The sequence below is a fragment of the Toxotes jaculatrix genome, chromosome 6, assembly GCF_017976425.1.
Source record: "Toxotes jaculatrix isolate fToxJac2 chromosome 6, fToxJac2.pri, whole genome shotgun sequence".
In the NCBI taxonomy this organism is placed as follows: Eukaryota; Metazoa; Chordata; class Actinopteri; family Toxotidae; genus Toxotes; species Toxotes jaculatrix.
In genome coordinates, this window is record NC_054399.1 from 12,889,471 (window position 1) to 12,906,434 (window position 16,964).

The following is a 16,964-nucleotide window of genomic DNA, read 5'->3' on the forward strand; positions in this document are numbered from 1 at the left end:
TAAATGTTCTTCAAAGACATATAATATTTATCCTAATGTGGCCTATTTTGTATTTTTGCAGAATGAACTGTTTGAAAAGGCCAAAAATGAAATCTTGGATGAAGTCATTAATTTGAGTCAAGTGACCCCACAACACTGGTAAGTTAATGATGCATTATAGTAAATCTATCAAAATACCATTAACAGTGCAAGATTTTAAACTCCCATCTAAACATTTATTAGGGATTCACTGGACTCCCAGCTTTCCAAGTACACAGGGTTTCCTCCTGTGCTTGAGTCAGAAGTCAGCTGCCACAATATAAATATAGTATAATTTTAATATCGTCAGTATTATTCTTTTATTCACTCTGTGTAGACTATTGGTCTTAAGATGCAGACTGAACTTTGTAAGATTGTCTGCGTGGTATCTGAAGGCAGTTGGTCATGAATTTGATAGCAATCACTCAGACATAAGAGGAAAGCTGTCTTTAGGGCAGTCTGCTGGTCTTTTTCTGAATGCATTTACCTGTGCCTGAATGTATAGTTAAATCTCACCCCCAATGAGGAAAACCTTGCTAAATGAGATGTATGTATGGTGTTGTGGCAGTCCCCAGTGTGCGTGGCATCAGTTCTCCCAGATCAATACACTGATGAATGGCCCATGGATGGGAACAGGGGGTGGCCCTGTTAGCCAGCAGCCAGCCAGCACTATTGGAGAAAATGCTTATTGACAGTGAGGAGGGCTAGCCTGAACAAAAGGGGAGCCTAATGAAATATGAGCGTGCGTTTATGATAAATGAGAGAGGCGCAGCGCTGCTCTGGTCTCAGGGGAACTTGGGGAGGGTTTTGTTCCATTGTCACACTGCCGTGGAGAGATAGAGTGAAAGTGTGGAGGCTTTTAGCTGCTAACAGGGTCATACTGAAGTTGCATTGGAATCTACAGTCAAGTGCAATCACAGTAGCACCGACTACACAAGTGAAAGCAGCTCAGCCGCGAACAATCCGTCTACAGTCATTGTTTTTTAGCCCTACTGGGTCTAAGTGAACTGAGCTGGGCACCTAAAAGCGACTTTGCTCAGAGCACTTCCTTCTTCAATCCATCTTACATCTGAAACAAATAATGATAACTGAAATATAAAAAAGATGTTAACGTATCTACATTAATGTCGTAACAGCTTCAGCATATTACTAGAACCAAAATCGCAACAACCAGCTCCAGAGTGAGGCACTAATCAAATTTCTTAGGAAACTGCAATGAGTTATCCTTTACCACTACAGGGAGGCCATCCTGCAGAAGAAGCTGTGGGAACGTGTTTCCACTCATGTAATTGAGAACATCTACCTGCCTGCTGCCCAGACAATGGACTCAGGTACCTTCAACACCACAGTAGACATCAAGCTCAAGCAGTGGACTGACAAACAGCTTCCACACAAAGCACTGGAGGTAAAGCACACTGTCTTAATACAGATTGTTAAAAACATTGTACTGTTGCCAAAAAAGAGTTGTTACTCAATGATTTGATATTTTAATGACATTCAGATTTTATATTTTGCCACAGACCATATAAGAATTATTAAATTCTAAGAAATATTAAATCAGACAATGGCCTTGTGGTATTGTGATCCTCTTCTTTCCCCAATACACTTTGCTCCCCATCAGATTGCCTGGGAGACACTGCAGGATGAGTTTGCTCGCTTCATGGCTGAATACAAAGGCAAAGACCAGGACGACATTTTTGACAAGCTGAAGGAGGCTGTGAAGGACGAGAGTATTAAAAGACACAAGTGGAATGAGAGGGCCATGGACAGCCTGGTAAACACACAGCCCAATTCCACTCGCTCTGGGCACAAGGAATCAGAGAGCATATGCACAAGTTGATTCAATAAAACCCCTCCAAAAGGCAATTTAGTCATTATGTACGAAGAATTATAAAGAAACTGATTTTGATGACAGTTTGTGTGTGTGTGTGTGTGTGTGTGTGTGTGTGTGTGTGTATCTGTATCTGTATCTGGCAGAGGGTAATCCAGCACAATGCTCTAGAAGACCGTTCCATCACAGACAAGCCTCAGTGGGATGCAGCAATCCAGTTCATGGAGGAAACCCTGCAGTCACGCCTCAAAGACAGTATGTTAGCCATGATGGCTTCATACAACTACAAGTTTCATAGGCCTGTGTAGTAGGAAAATTGTAACAGTAAAAACAAATTTTTCTTAGATCTTGCTTCAGTATTACAGTGCACTTCATCCATTTTATTTTCCAAGGTGTTTTCCAAATTTCCTCTGCTTCTAGTTACATAGCTTCTGAACATAGTAGGTCAGATCCATTTTCAAATCACAAAACAAACTCTAGTATTATTATTAGTATCATCGAACTCTAGTGTCAGCAGGACAGTTGGTCAGAAATTGTCATTCCTCTGCCTTATCTTGGCTTCGCTGCCTCTGTTAGAAGCTCTTCACCATAGAAATTCAAGATGCAGTCATGAGGTTGAGTTACATGCTTTTGATTGAAGTGTCTTCTGAAGTGGATGACAAAGTGTATTTATGTCATTCTGTTTGAACTTTTGTTTTCTCTCTACTTGTAGCTGAGTCAGTAATAAGAGACATGGTGGGTCCAGACTGGAAGCAGAGGTGGCTGAACTGGCAGAATCGCACACCAGATCAGGTCAGAGTTTAAAGTGTCTCCCCAAATTCCTGGGTGTAACTGTGCTGTTGTTTTAGAGGTACCCCGCAGAGTTTAAAGCAGAAGGATTATAAGAAATTGTGTTATAATACCGGAACACATTAAATAATCCTCTATAGTCTGAACAACTGTGCTCACTATTTTTTCTTTGTGTTTTTAGCACATTCGTAATGAAACAAAGAACGAGCTGGAGCGTTTGCTGAAGCTGCATGATGACCACACAGCCTACTTGGCCAATGATGAGGTCACCACAGTGAGGAAGAACCTCGAGGGACGAGGGGTTGAAGTTGACCCTGTGCTGGTGAGAATAAAACACCCATGTCTCTGCTCTTCTGAACAAAAGTTAGATGATTAGAAAAATATGTTAACGTTTTGATGACTGGTAAGAAATCCAGTATTAGTTATTTAGTTATTTCTTTAACAAAATGAAAAACTCTTGCAATTAGAGTTGTTTTTAATTGAATTCTTCATTGCTTCAACATGTACAGAGTTTGAGCTTTATCTACCACACTTTAAGTCCCAGAGTGCTCACTTCTTTTCCTGGACAGATCAAGGACACGTGGCATCAGCTGTATCGCCGGCACTTCTTGCAGAAGGCGCTGTCCCACTGTAACCTCTGCAAGAGAGGTTTCTACTACTACCAGAGACACTTTGTGGACTCAGAGGTAAGGAGAGAGGAAGAGTTAACCTGAGTTGTCTTACTTTCTTTTTCTTTTCTCACCTGTGCCAAATGTCACTGGGTGAAAGGTTGAACTGTGCATCTGCCTTTTTTTTTCCCAGCTGGAGTGCAATGATGTGGTACTGTTCTGGAGGATCCAGAGGATGCTGGTCATCACAGCCAACACTCTCCGGCAGCAGCTCACCAACACTGAAGGTAAGAATTCTGGACTTATTCATAACGGAAGGAGTTTTCCAACATTTGCATATGAAAGCAGCAGTTATGGATACTTTACAAGTCACAGTGTGGTTGAATATCTCTGCCTTGTCCTGTTAGTCAGCCATGCTTTGCCTCTCAAATCTTGACAAATTATCTAACTGTCATCCAGCTGGGTTTGGCCGTCTCTTACTGGTACTTATCTTTTGAGTTGTTCTATAATTATAACAGGTTATCACTGGAATTTTAACTTCATTCTTTCAGATGTAGTTTTTTCTGATGGAGTAAATTGTTGCATCCGTGGCACTTTCATTCATTTAGACATAAAATTCAACACAGGAGTTCACTGAGGTCAGTGGACAAAGGAGTGGTTCATACATTACTGGGGGGCAGCTGGATAACCTTTACTACTGACCTGAGCTTTGTGATATAATTTACCCAAGGTCTGTAACCAGTTACACAGGTCATTGATAAAAATTCAATAATGAAATTGGTCCTACAACAAGTATGCTCACCCTTTGTGACAATAGACAATTCCTCTCTCAGCTATTTTAATGATGGTAAAATGTGTTCATCAAATAATTCTGTTGGAACACGGAAAGAAAAAAATCCAATGCATTGTTGTTGGATTCGATATTGATTGTTATGCTTTGTATGTGTCTTTGCGCCTCCATTCGTCTTCTCAGTGCGCCGGCTGGAGAAAAATGTGAAGGAGGTGCTGGATGACTTCGGGGAAGACATGGAGAAGAAGACCCAGCTCATCACTGGCCGCCGAGTCCAGCTGGCTGAGGATCTCAGTAAGACACACACTTGCAAAAACAGAAGCTTACACTGAAAGTCAAATTAAAATGGGTAAAGGGGCAGATTGTGGCCGTCTTAGTTCATCCCACTGGATGTTGTAGAGATCTGATTTTAATTAGTCAGTCAGCCAAACCTAGACCCTTGTATAGCTCATGCATGGGCTGCCATGCATTCAAATGCTTTCTTGGCTGTACTTATGAAAGGAAAGTAATATGGGTAAGTATATTGTGGTGCTTAAATAGTTCCATTATAGGAAATCTTAGAGCTGTCAGTAGGTGGCAGTGGTGCTTAAGGAATCTCTATTAAATAGTCAGATAGCGCAGGATTCATTCAGTCAGTGCTTCACGCTGATGCAGTACAGGCACGTTAAAATAACTTGGATGTCAGCTGCTGTTTTCTCAGACACTTGGCAGGTTTTCATATAATAAGCAATAATGCTGTCACAGTGTAAACTATGTTGTTAGCAGATATAAACTGGTCTTACTAGGTGTTGGATTAGAGTACAAATGTAAAAGGTAGTTTATGACTTTTAATGGTCATCTACTTTTAAACCAAAACCCACCACGCCAATCCCCATATGTTTATACTGTGTATGTATTGTATGTGTATGGCTGGGCCTATGAGCCTGGACATAAACATATATAAAATATGTGACATTTGTGGTGATGCTGATGACATATTTTTGCAGTGTATTTGGTGACTTAAATTGGCACACAGGAAAGTAAGGGAAGTAGGGAGAGTTTCCTGTCTTCCTGTCAGCTCTACCACTAGCCTTGGTCTCTGTTAACTCTACCTTGCAGCACAATTTGCAGAGTGCCCACATGCCTAAATGGCATGTCCAGACTTGCTCATTCTTTCTCTCTCTCTCTCTCTCTCTCTCTCTCTCTCTCTCTCTCTCTCTGTCCAGATATTTTTTCTCACACACACACACACACACACACACAGAGTTGTGATTGTTACTTATTCACTGACAGTAGATACGTTATAATAACACCCTTTTTGGTTTTACTAAATTGCATCTATCTGAACTCTGTAAAATATCTTTTGGAACTTCGGTGCTGCCTAAACTGCCTCATTACCCTTCCATGTTCCTCTATACAGTCACACAATACTGCAAATGATTGTTCTGCTTTGTGTGTTTTTTCATTTGTTGTGTAGTTCATGAGTGGGATATGGCTTGTATGAGTCAGACCACCAGTCTGGTTTAGACCAGTCTCAGTTTTAGACTGGCGTTAATGGTAACCAGAGATGGATGGAGAGGGTTTTGGTGTTTTTGGAACTGGTGCATACACACACACACACACACACACACACACTACTAAAATCCCCTCTAGTTGTTGAGTATTAGTCATGTTTTGGACTGCACCACCACTGACATGACCAGACCTGTGTATCTTGTCTGTTTCCATGGATATTTAAATCTTGATTTACCCAGAGAGAGTGGATCGAAGCACACAAGCTACTGGTTATCACCTCAGACAACAGTTGTTTGAACTGTTGTACATTAGATTTTTGTGCCAAAATTTTCCCTGCTGGTGCACAAACCATCTGTGGAGGAGCTGTTGAAATCTGTGACCTATCTCCTCATAATGAATGTGGATGAATGTGGATTTGCAAAATAGACCGGGAATTAGAAAATGTAAGGGAATTTGTCTCATTTACCTTGACTAAAACAGCATTTAGATATGTGCTGTATGTATCGTTTATACTGTGAACATGTACATTTTCTGCACTGTTAGTTCTAAAGGACTTTTTTTGGGGGGTGGGCCTTACATATCTGCTAATTTTAACCTGTCTGCTTGCCGAAGCCTCCTATTAACAGATGAGGGCTGAGTGGTCTCCAGCTTTGGTCTAATTCAGCAAAACTCTGCTGGCTAAGCAAAGTCTGTTTTCACAAAGCACGCGAGGCGTGCTGCCATGTTGGAACTCTGTATGACACACACATACACATAATGATAGTCCCTGTCACCACAAAGGCTCACACACTGGGAAGCATAATTTACGCACACCTACCTCAAAGTACAAGCCACACACACGCGCACACACACACCACTGTTCTCTCATTCACTCGTTCATTCTTCTCAGTGGTTAAAAATAGGATTTTCTTTAGTATCCTTTGGCAGCAGAAATGCATTAACAAGTCAGTAGGTTTCAACTGCATTAAAGTAATCTTATTTCACTGACAGATTTTTATAGTAATACCAGGCTGAATGATGCAATGTTTCCTTTAACCTTAAAGTTCTTATTTTTAGGTATTTTCATTCTCTATCAGTAATCGTTTATTTTTAACTTTAATCTCAAAATAAATTCCACATGAAATTGAATGAACTAAAAAAGTATTTCGATTGAGGTTTTTGTCAGTTACCCTGACCATATGACGCATGCATGAGCCATATTATCTGGCTATGTAGTGACAACGCTCAACTGGCAATGCTTTGCCCTGTGGCCCTGCAAAATCTCATCCTTCTGTCTACTTCCTGCTGCCAGATATTCTCGGCTTTTATATGCATAATCTAATTGATGGGTGTTGCTTGGGCCTCACACACTCAAACATTAACCCTGTATGAGAGATTTGTTTAAACTCTTACACATGCACACAATCCCTATTGTTTCCCTCCTCCATGTTCACTTCCTGACTACTGATAGGGGACTCATGTTGTAAAGGCCTACAGGTGAATGCAGTAATTTAGAGTTGGAGTGCTTGGTGTGTGTGTGTGTGTGTGTGTGTGTGTGTGTGTGTGTGTGTGTGTGTGTGTGTGTGTGTGTGTGTGTGTGTGTGTGTGTGTGTGTGTGTGTGTGTGTGTGTGTGTTAACCAAGACTCAGTTATCGCCCTAAGAAAACACACACACACACCCCTTCATTGACCTTTTTACCTTTGTTATTACCAGTGTAAACACATATGCACACATGTATTCATATCATATAAGAACAGGACACACAAAGCATTGCGCATCTAAGAAGACAGACATTCAGAGTACAAAGTACATCCACAGTCACATATGCACACACAGTTTCCATGCACAGTCAAATTACATGGAGAGACAAAAAAGAAAAGAGTAGAAAAAAGACATACGCACACACACACACACACACACACACACACACACACACACAACCTTTTTTCACCAGGTAGAGTTAAACAGGGGGCTGTTTTTACCTCCTCTGCAGTGGAGTCAGATTTTCTATGACACCAGCCTAGGGGAGAGGAGAGAACACACTTACACACACAGACACACACAGACACACACAGACACACACACAGACACACTCTCCATTCCATACAATGTTAGGAATGCCCAGACCTGCCTGGCCTTGCAAATCCTATAAGGCAAGTCGATCCCAAACTTTCCCAAACAGGCATGACGTTCCCACTTCCCTCCACCAAAGACTCCCCACAGCGATAGATGTGGGAATGTGGCTGGAATCTGTCACGGGATCCTATAGAATAGAAACACACCTGTTCATGCGCGCACACACACTCTGACAGGCTCATGGTGTCCAGCATGGGAACCTTATAACTTAACTGGCTATTGAATCTCAGGTTTTCAGTCTTTTTTTTCTGTCACATCTTCTAATAGTAAACAATAACTGAAAGACAGCTAGTTCTCTGTCAAAGGGACTTGTAGAGTGGCGTGTTGAATTTTCTCCTACAGCACACATCATCTGTCTTATGTTTAGTGTTTGAACACCTGTGAGGATGTCTCTGTCACACAGAGACAGCCTCACATTCTGCATCTGCATCATTACAAGCTGCCAGTAGTAAGAGGGTACAAGAACCAGAGCCACAGCACTCAAGCTTTTGACATCAAAAAATATTTCTGTTATTGCACAGTCATTGTGTATTGTAAAAGTGCAAAGAAATGAGACAAGAGTTGAAGAAAAGATGTAAACTGTAAGTGGAAAAAAAAGATGAATCTAGAAATACTAGACCTAGCATTACCTTGGCTGCCCTGGTTGAATGGGGGTTTAAGTTGCTGACCACAATGGTACCAGTTTGCATCTGGCTAGGGACTTTTCCCCATCTCTCTCTCCCCTCATTTCCTGTCTGTCTCTGCAGTCTACTTTCCAATAAATGCATAGAATGCCTGGAAAAAAAAAAAAAAAAAAGTCATTTTGTTCCAGGTCATAACTGCAATATTGCAGTGTCCTGTAAATATAGCTCCCAGCATGCCTATATCGCTTAGTCCTAATTTTATGGTGATGTCAGATTTTTCTTTTCCACTGACCAAGAAAATGTATGTTCCAGAGTTTTAGCTTTGTCAGTCTGTCAGGTTGAGTTAGTGGGTGAGTGGAGGATCTGGGTTATTAGCTGTCTGACACTTAGCACAGGGCTTTCTGTGTAATGCAGGGTAGACCTGTGTGTGTGGGTGTGGGTATGTGGGTCCATCAGCCTAGACTGAACTGGATGGCTGATGGGCTGACTTGGTGACACGCCTCAAAGCACAAAGTGAGCAGGCTTCTTTGGGGCAAAAGTTTTTGGAACAAAAAAAATTTAATGTCAAAAAGTTTTCTGTGCAAAAACTTAACTTGTAGAGCTCCTTTAATTTCTTTAAACGTCTTGTTAGACGTAATTAGTTATACATTGACATGTCCAGGTATGTGCATTATGATGTTGCAGTTTCCAGAGTCTGGCGGGTGATTTAAAAAAAAAAAAAAAAATCCGGCATCTCTGTGTACATTTTGTATTTTCAGGAGTTTGGATCAAGTGCATCACCCACTCATCTTGTTTTACTGAATGACATTTCAGCTGTTGGCTGGAACTGAACTTATGGTCTTTCGGCCAGAGGAGCGTATTTGCAGCTACAACACCAGCTTTTCACTACAGTAATTTTTAGTGTGGTTTTTCAAATGAGTTTTGTACATGTTTCTCTGTGAAGCGACCTTCCTCAATGAATTATGAAATCATTGTTCCTCAGAACTGTTGCCCAACCCATTCTCCAGCCCTTTCAAAGACAGCAGGTCACATTGCCTCAGGTCCACGCACTGGCCCGACCCCACAGGTCAGCCAGCTAATACCACAGGCTACTTGATCCAGCTAGCTTTCTTTTCCCTCTCTCCATCTATCAGGATCTTTCTGTCACAGTTTCACTGCCTCTGTCAAATTCGGTCCAACTGACCCTGTCTTCCCTTTCTCTCCCTCGACAGAGGGGGAGAGAAAAAAAAAGGGGGAAACAGACAGGAGACACCACCTTCACTTGACAGTTTCTCCTGTAAGAAAAGGAGGGAAGAGAGGAGGGAAAAGAGGGAGTGATAGGAGGTGGGAGAAAGGATAAACATACTTAACAAAGGCAGAAATGTGCTCCCGGGGCAGTCTGCTGTTAAGCTCTATCTGCCCCTACTCGCAGACAGGCCCAGCGCTGCTCAGGTTACAAATACAGGTCAGGTGTGTGCGTCAGTGACTGAGAGTGTGAAAGCACCGTTAATGAGAGGTACAATGTACATTGCAAAGAGGTGTGTGTGTTTGTCAGCATGTGCCAGACCAGCTGTATGGCACAGTGCCGTCTCTGGAGCCGAGCCCAGGCCTAATGTGCAAGCACAGGCCTCTTAGGAGACCACTGGGATGTCGCTTGGCTGCTTCATTGCCCCTCTTGTGTTGTGTTGTGTTCTGTGTGTGTCTGTTGTACTGGAAAAAGTACTGTGATGCTTGATTTGAGAAAGTGCACTATACAAGAGTGTTTCCAGAATCACAACACTAGTATGAAGCGTGGGTTTTCATATTTAATTCCGTGAGACACTTTACACTTATGAACATAGATTATGTGTCATTTTGCTAAAAGGTTTGTGTCAGCAAATTATACTGTATGGGAAATTTGTCCTCAGGGCTAATGTCAGTTTTAACCCTTGCTGTATTCCCACAATATTAGTTTTGAGTTTACACCTTATTACCTTATCTGCTTATGACTGTTCCTTATTTCTCTTTCTATCAGTGACCCACAGTTAAATTGTTGTGTAAACTGCAGCAGTACTAGTTCTTTTTTTCCCCCCCTCCATTTCTCTTCTGCCTCTGACACATGAATTGGCTGCCTATGAAAGAGTATAAATGCTTCCCGGTTGTCACTAATGTCTTGGTGGATGTTTGTCTGCCTTGTCAGATTGATGAAGAGTGCACTCAGTGGCGTGAGCACCTGCACACACACACACACACACACACTCATATTATTTATTGACATATTGTAGTAGCTCTTTTCTTCATTGTCAAGTTGAGGTCAGTTTTGAGTTTAAATCCTTAGGGAAGGAGGTTATGTGAGAAACCATGACGTGTCTTCTTATGCTTGTACCTATATGAATATTCATGTTTGACAAGTGATAAGTGATGCCAGTTTATCAGTTCTTCAAAAAGCTAGTTTAGAGATCAAATATGCAGATTATTTTGAGTTTTTCAGATTATTCCATTAACTCATGAAATGGCACTAAAAGGAGTGCAGTCTTTTTCTAAATCAGTAAAATCAATGAAATTGTTTTTTGTTATGGAGCTAGATGCCCGATCTCTGTATCTCTCTTAAAGGTTAACAAGTATGTCTTGCATTATGCTCAAAGTAAAGTATTTTATAGCGTTAACATTTTCAGACACCAAAATCAAGTCCATTAGTATCACACTTTGGATGCTGGCATATTTCTGTAGGGCCTGATTCAAATTAATGAACACCTGGCTGACGAACAACAACAACAAGTTCGCAATTTTCACTGCAGGCTTGTTCCCACAATTTATGGATTTTCAGCTTTTGTGTGGAGGCTATTTGAGGACTAAGGAATTAAAGGTGTCAACTGAATGTGCTCTCAAGAACAGTGATAATGTGTGAAGTGTTTGCATGTTTGCACATGCTGCCACTTTCTCCTTTTCCTTTATCTTGTGTAGAAGCAGAATATAATAAAGCTCTGGTTGTCTGGGCTTGCTCACCGGAATGCCCTCTCAGCCTCACGCTCACTTTGTTTCCTTTCATCTCTTTCCCCTCCTCCTCCTTTGAGCAGCTTCCTCCAGAGTGATTAGTGAGGGCTCAATGAGAAGCGCTCCTCTGTTCTCTTCTGCTGTAAGGGATGACGTATCATCTCAAGGTGTTGTGCACCACATGTGCATGTGTTCAGGGGGGAGGGAAACAGAGACTATCAGCATGCTTTTGCTGCTCTTGCACAAATCTTACAGCTGGTTCATGTTTTCTGTGTGGCTTTGAGGACAAGTTCTGTCCTTAAAGATATCGTTTCTGTTGCTTCAAGGACCTTGTCTCTGAAAAGTAGATTATTTTGATGCTATTGACAGCAGAGACTGTCTAAACACCCCCAGCAAGAAACACCAAAAAGTAACCAGTTACCCTTTGCCACTGCTTCACTACATGAGTAAGAAATAGTGATTTGTTCACAGTTTACAAAATATATCACCAAGGCCAAGTTAATTCTTAGTCTGCTGCATCAAGACCATCAATCAAATCGCTTTTTTTGCTACTAGATGTTAGTACATAACTATGCTTGTGTGTTTGAGGGTTGACACGCATCATTTTTGTCCACACTACAATACCATCCATTCTTTATAAGCACTATTCACTGTGAACAAATTTGTTTTGAAGTCTGTTTTTCAGGAGTTGAAAAAATGCCACCTTATTATGGATGTGAAGCCAAAACTGAGGAATAAGGTGGAGTTTCTTATTTATCCACATCATGCAGACATGACCTGAGTCAACTGGTCTGTGTTTTGGAATGTGGGGGAGTTTTTGTGTAGTGAGATAGTGGGCAGTCTGTCTGCTGTTTGGCATGTTGGGGCCTATTGCCCTTACTTGCATTCTTACTTTAATATAACTTGATAACTTGAATTATTGTTTCAGATGTTGCTCTTTGACCCATCTACACTTCCTTCTGCTGATGTCCCTCTCCACATCACTCCCTCTGACACTTTTTTGCTTCTATATCTCTCATTCCTTGGCTTTCTTGCACTTTCTTTAAACCTCATCCCCACTCTTCCTTACCGCAATCTTCATTGTCTCTGAATTATATAGACACTAGTTAGCAGTGTGGCTTTGTAAACTGAGAGGCTTAGTAGTGTTACAATATAAGTTTCTTTTCTCCCACGGAGGAGGAAACCTCAGGCTGCAGTGTTGCTGCCAAATGATCCATTTTCTCCCCAGGAGTGTCAAGTACACAAACACTAGATCCACACTTGTCATAACACTGGCATAGATGAGGCGGCCCCTCCTACACTTTATCCGATCTTGTTCTGCTAATGTTGTGTGAAAGCGACTTCTGAAATGAAGACTTACTACTTTTCTTTGGTGAGGCAACCTTAACTTCTGTAAATGTCTTAATACAACTTTCTTTGTACTGTATCCACTACTAGATTAGTGAAGAACAAAATGAATACATTCTGAAAGACATATTTGCTGTCATATCTGGTTTACCACAGTAGGCTTCCTTCTGCTATGATAATTCATTCTAACTTTTATTATAATCACTATAACTCAAGTTTAGCTTTTGACCCAGATGCACTGCATCGCTCCAGTTGTCGGCTTGTTTCTCTTTCACACAGTAATACGTGTCCCTCTCTCCACTGTTCCACTGCCTTACTATTTCTGACCTGCTCTTGTCTCCCACCCTCACCCCTCTCTCCTCATAAGACAGGCCATGTGGCATTAAGCATGTCTTTTTTTTCATTGTTATTCTCTTCTGCATTTACTTTCTCTTTACGTCTCCCATTGTCATTGCTCTTCTGTTTCTTTTACTGTCTTCTGTCTGTCATACTTTGCTGTCAGTATATTTTGAAACTATTGTAAAACACAGGAGTCTCTCTTGTACCTCTGCTTCTCTTCCTCCTCCCCCACTTCTCCATCCCAGCGCCAACCAGCCACCTGCCCCCATTTACCAAAGTCATGACCTGCTCCTCTTTCCACTTTCCCATCTTGCTTCCTCCCTTCCCTCCGGTACATCCATCCTCCCTCCCTTGCCAAACACCAGGAATGTCTTTCTAAGACATTTTGAACAGACATATTGTATGCAGCTATCCAGCATCTGTTAAGCTCGTGATAATGCAGCTGTTGATTACTGGCCAGAGTAATCATTTGTTGAAACAGGCTTAGATGACGCGCCTAAATACTTACTCTGTATAGTAGATCAATTAAAAAAAAAAAAAAAAAAAAGTGCAGTAGTGAAAATGTGTTTGTATTCAACATCTCTGCAATTAAATATTCACAAAATAGCTAACATTAATATACACAATTTAGAGTTGTTCTTTGCATCCTGTTATTATCTTCCAATTGTCTGACGTGTAATGTTGGACAGTAATCTATTTGCCTTTCTCTTTTGCTGGATGAGATCTAATTTTTTATTTTTTATTTTTTTGGCTGCTGGAAGTAATTTGAAAATATTAATGAAGATATTGCTGGGGAAAAAGCTAATAGGAACATCTGCTGTAACGCCATTCCCAGTATTTACAGTCAGATTACATTGGCTGATAGACCATCTGCTGGTGATGTGGCTACTTCTGAAAGTCCTCCCTAGGCATAAACTCAGGAAACAACTCCAGTGGACTAAGGAAATAAGAAAAAAGAACTGTGTGTTTTAGATGACAACCAATCAAGAGGTGATGATGGAAGCGGTGATAGAGAAGTGAAACTATGAAGGAGAATGTTAAGCCATCTTTCATCCTCCTCAGGGACAGAGAGAGAGGGAGCAAGTGTGGGAAAAGAGGAAAGAGAAGGAGGTGTGTGATGGGAGGGGAACTTCAGCGAGGCTTCTGTTCGCATGTTTCCACCACAGTGTGGCCACCAGGGACCCATTCCCACTGATCCACTTGTCACTCACACACATGTACACACACACACACACACACACACACACACACACACAAAGATCTGACATCAGGTGCTGGTTAAGATGAGGTAATAGGAAAACCATGCACTCCCCCTCTATATCAGTTTAAAAAAAACCCACAAACTTAAGCTTGGGATTTTCTCATGTCGTGACCATACTGCCCTAGGAGGATAGTCTGGCCTTCTGGTTTGATTAATTGTTGTCTAGTTTATGGACAGAGACTCATTTTAAGTATGGGGAAATATTATAAAATGTGTTTCCTTCATACTGTTATGAAAATAATACAGACCCTGGCTCTGGGTTTCTGGCGGCAAAATAACCCAATCATACGAAATGAGTAAATATCAACTCGTCCAATCTCTTCCAACATTGGAGGTAGGGTAACTTAGTGTATGTGTGGGTAGGCATGAAGGGCATGGTGGGTATGGATGTTTAAAGTCCGTTTGCTGAGTGTGAATTTGATTTGAGTTGACTGTCAAGAAAAAGATTAACTGGTTCTTTGTCTAGTAATTGTGCCTTTATCAGATGCTGTGCCACTGTTTGAGGCACCAGTTGTACTTTGTCCGTTTTGCATTTGCAAGTAAAACACCTGCAGTCCAGCGATTCCAGCCTATAGGCCTGAACAGGCCTTTCCTAGAGGTTCAAAGGAATTCCAGGTGCGTTTGCTGTCTCTTCGGTGTTATGTGGATGTGAGGGTGTGTGGGGTCCAGAGCAGCTGGAAACATGTATTTACCTGAGGGCAGCAGGGGGAAGAGGAGAGCTGGACTGTCTTATCACTCTCTCTGTCGTCTTGTTTCATCGAGTGGTTTGGGGTCAGCGCCGTGTCAACAAGGGACAGAGACAAGGTAATTAAAATCGGACCCTCTACATTTAGGCCCAGTTATCAGCGGGGCTGGATGCACGCATGCATTTTCAAACTCAAGTGTGTTTGTTTTGTGTGTACGCTCTGGAGTTTCGTTAACTTGGTCCACACACCTGTGGCTGATTCAGCAGAGGGGATTATGACAGGATCTCAGTTTAAACCAGACTTCTCAGCCTCACATCCTCAGGCCCATGTGGCTTTTCAAGATTGATTGCCAGTTAGCCTCAGCACAGGCTTCCATTTGAGTGCAAAAGGTGAGCCTTGGAAAACTTAAGACCCCTGACTCAGACTTCATTCATTCATTTTTAAGAATGGTATGGGAAACTGTGTACTGCTATATTTAAATAATAAATTGCTGTTGTATCTCTTCCTTCAGTTAAATTCCTCAGGCCTAGATCTAAACCCACCATTTTGTCCCCACCACCCTCATCTATACAACCTCCTTCACTAAAATCTTTAACTCTTGACTCTTCAAAGGCACAAGCACTGGTTGTCAATAAAACCTGCGCCTCACTTGGCTCTTTCAAAAGATTTTCCCTGCATTTTGATGTTTTTTTGTTTTGTCTGCCCTCTGCATGACCCCGGGCTTTGACCTGTTCAGACCTATGTATGTCTTTCCCCAGGTTGGGCTGCTCTCTCCCAGGCATCTGTTTTCTAGATAAAAACCGTGAGTGTGAAGGCTGATTCATTGCTCTGTCACTGACATGGTGTTCGGGCCGTCGACGTTCCCACTCTCCCTGTGTCCACGTCTCCCATGGCCCAGTTTTTATAGCATGACAATCCAGATTTAGTGACAAATCAGGCAGCATACTGAGGAAAAGGGCTTTTCTGTTTGTTACATTAAGAGATCATCTTACAAAGAAGGAAACAGCAGACCCTTTAAACATTCAGTATCCCCACCTACACTGTGACCTTGGCAGTCATGAGATATAAAAAGTTTCTTTGTGAATGATGACAAGGCAGGACAGGAACTAAACCCTCCGCCCCACTCTCTCTAGTGACCATACAGTGAACTACAGTGAGCATGTTAAAGTTGCTGCAACCTTGGCCTTCATTCACTGAAATCTGTTGCCACTTCTTCATAACAGCCACCCTTTCTTTATCTTTATGGTTCCCTCCGTTTCACATCTAGTGAAGAAGAGTAGCCACCTCTCATAGGAAGAGGATTAGTTGTTTTTTTTTTCTCTCTCTCACAGTAAGTTGCGGGCCCTCCTCTCATCTGTTTCTCTCCTCTGTTCTCCTCTGTCCTCTGTGGTGGCTACTTGTCCAGCAGGGCCATGCAGTTTCACAGTCTAATTACAGGTCAATTAAAGGCTTTCTGGCTCAGCCCTCCTTCTGCCAGTGCTTCGGCCATAGCAGGCTTAGGAGACTCTACAGAGTGAGAGTGAATGAGATATCATTTCATGTGGAGATCAGCCGAGAGAAGGCCTTGAAAGAGGGGATTGGGGGAAAAGGCTCCCTTCTCTTTCTCTGAATGGGCGAGAGTCCCTCCACCCTCGGCAACCCACACAACACCCAGCATCTTAAAGAAGGGGCCTCTGGGATAGAGGCCAGAGGATTATGGGAATATTCATGACCAGATAAAGGCGTGAGCGGTTGAATGACTGTGTTTTGGGGCTCATCTCTTAGGTAAACAGGAGCCTAAATGGAGTTTTAGATCGGTACTCCCACTGGAGGAACAGGCCATGGTGACTCTGTCCACTGTGTGTGTGTGTTTTTTTTTTTTTTTTTTTTTGTTGCATTTCCACAGGACAGTGAAAAGAAAGCCTTGTTGTGGCCTTTTCTTCCTCTTGCTGCTGTCTTTTGGTGGCAAACAGATGGTGTTGGGGGAAATAAATATCTGTTTCTCACAGTTTTTATCCACAGAATATTGGCTTTTCTGAAAGACGCCATTCACATTCACCCGTGGCCTCCTGGGCTCCTGAAAGCCGCTGAGGGCTCATTTTAAAGTCATTAAGCGTCCTGCTCTTAGGGA

General features: G+C 42.0%; 1 protein-coding gene across 4 annotated transcripts in view; it reads left to right on the forward strand.

Annotated features, from left to right (window-relative positions):
• The window catches only part of opa1 (OPA1 mitochondrial dynamin like GTPase), a 36,327-nt gene that overhangs the window by 13,870 nt on the left and 5,493 nt on the right, over nucleotides 1-16,964 (forward strand). For all 4 annotated transcript variants that reach the window (XM_041040116.1, XM_041040118.1, XM_041040117.1 and 1 more), the window contains 9 exons: nucleotides 62-138; nucleotides 1,258-1,423; nucleotides 1,640-1,792; nucleotides 1,996-2,104; nucleotides 2,562-2,641; nucleotides 2,820-2,960; nucleotides 3,208-3,324; nucleotides 3,440-3,533; nucleotides 4,220-4,330. In XM_041040116.1, the coding sequence (XP_040896050.1) occupies nucleotides 62-138; nucleotides 1,258-1,423; nucleotides 1,640-1,792; nucleotides 1,996-2,104; nucleotides 2,562-2,641; nucleotides 2,820-2,960; nucleotides 3,208-3,324; nucleotides 3,440-3,533; nucleotides 4,220-4,330 (1,048 nt within the window). The remainder of the gene's footprint in view (nucleotides 1-61; nucleotides 139-1,257; nucleotides 1,424-1,639; nucleotides 1,793-1,995; nucleotides 2,105-2,561; nucleotides 2,642-2,819; nucleotides 2,961-3,207; nucleotides 3,325-3,439; nucleotides 3,534-4,219; nucleotides 4,331-16,964) is intronic.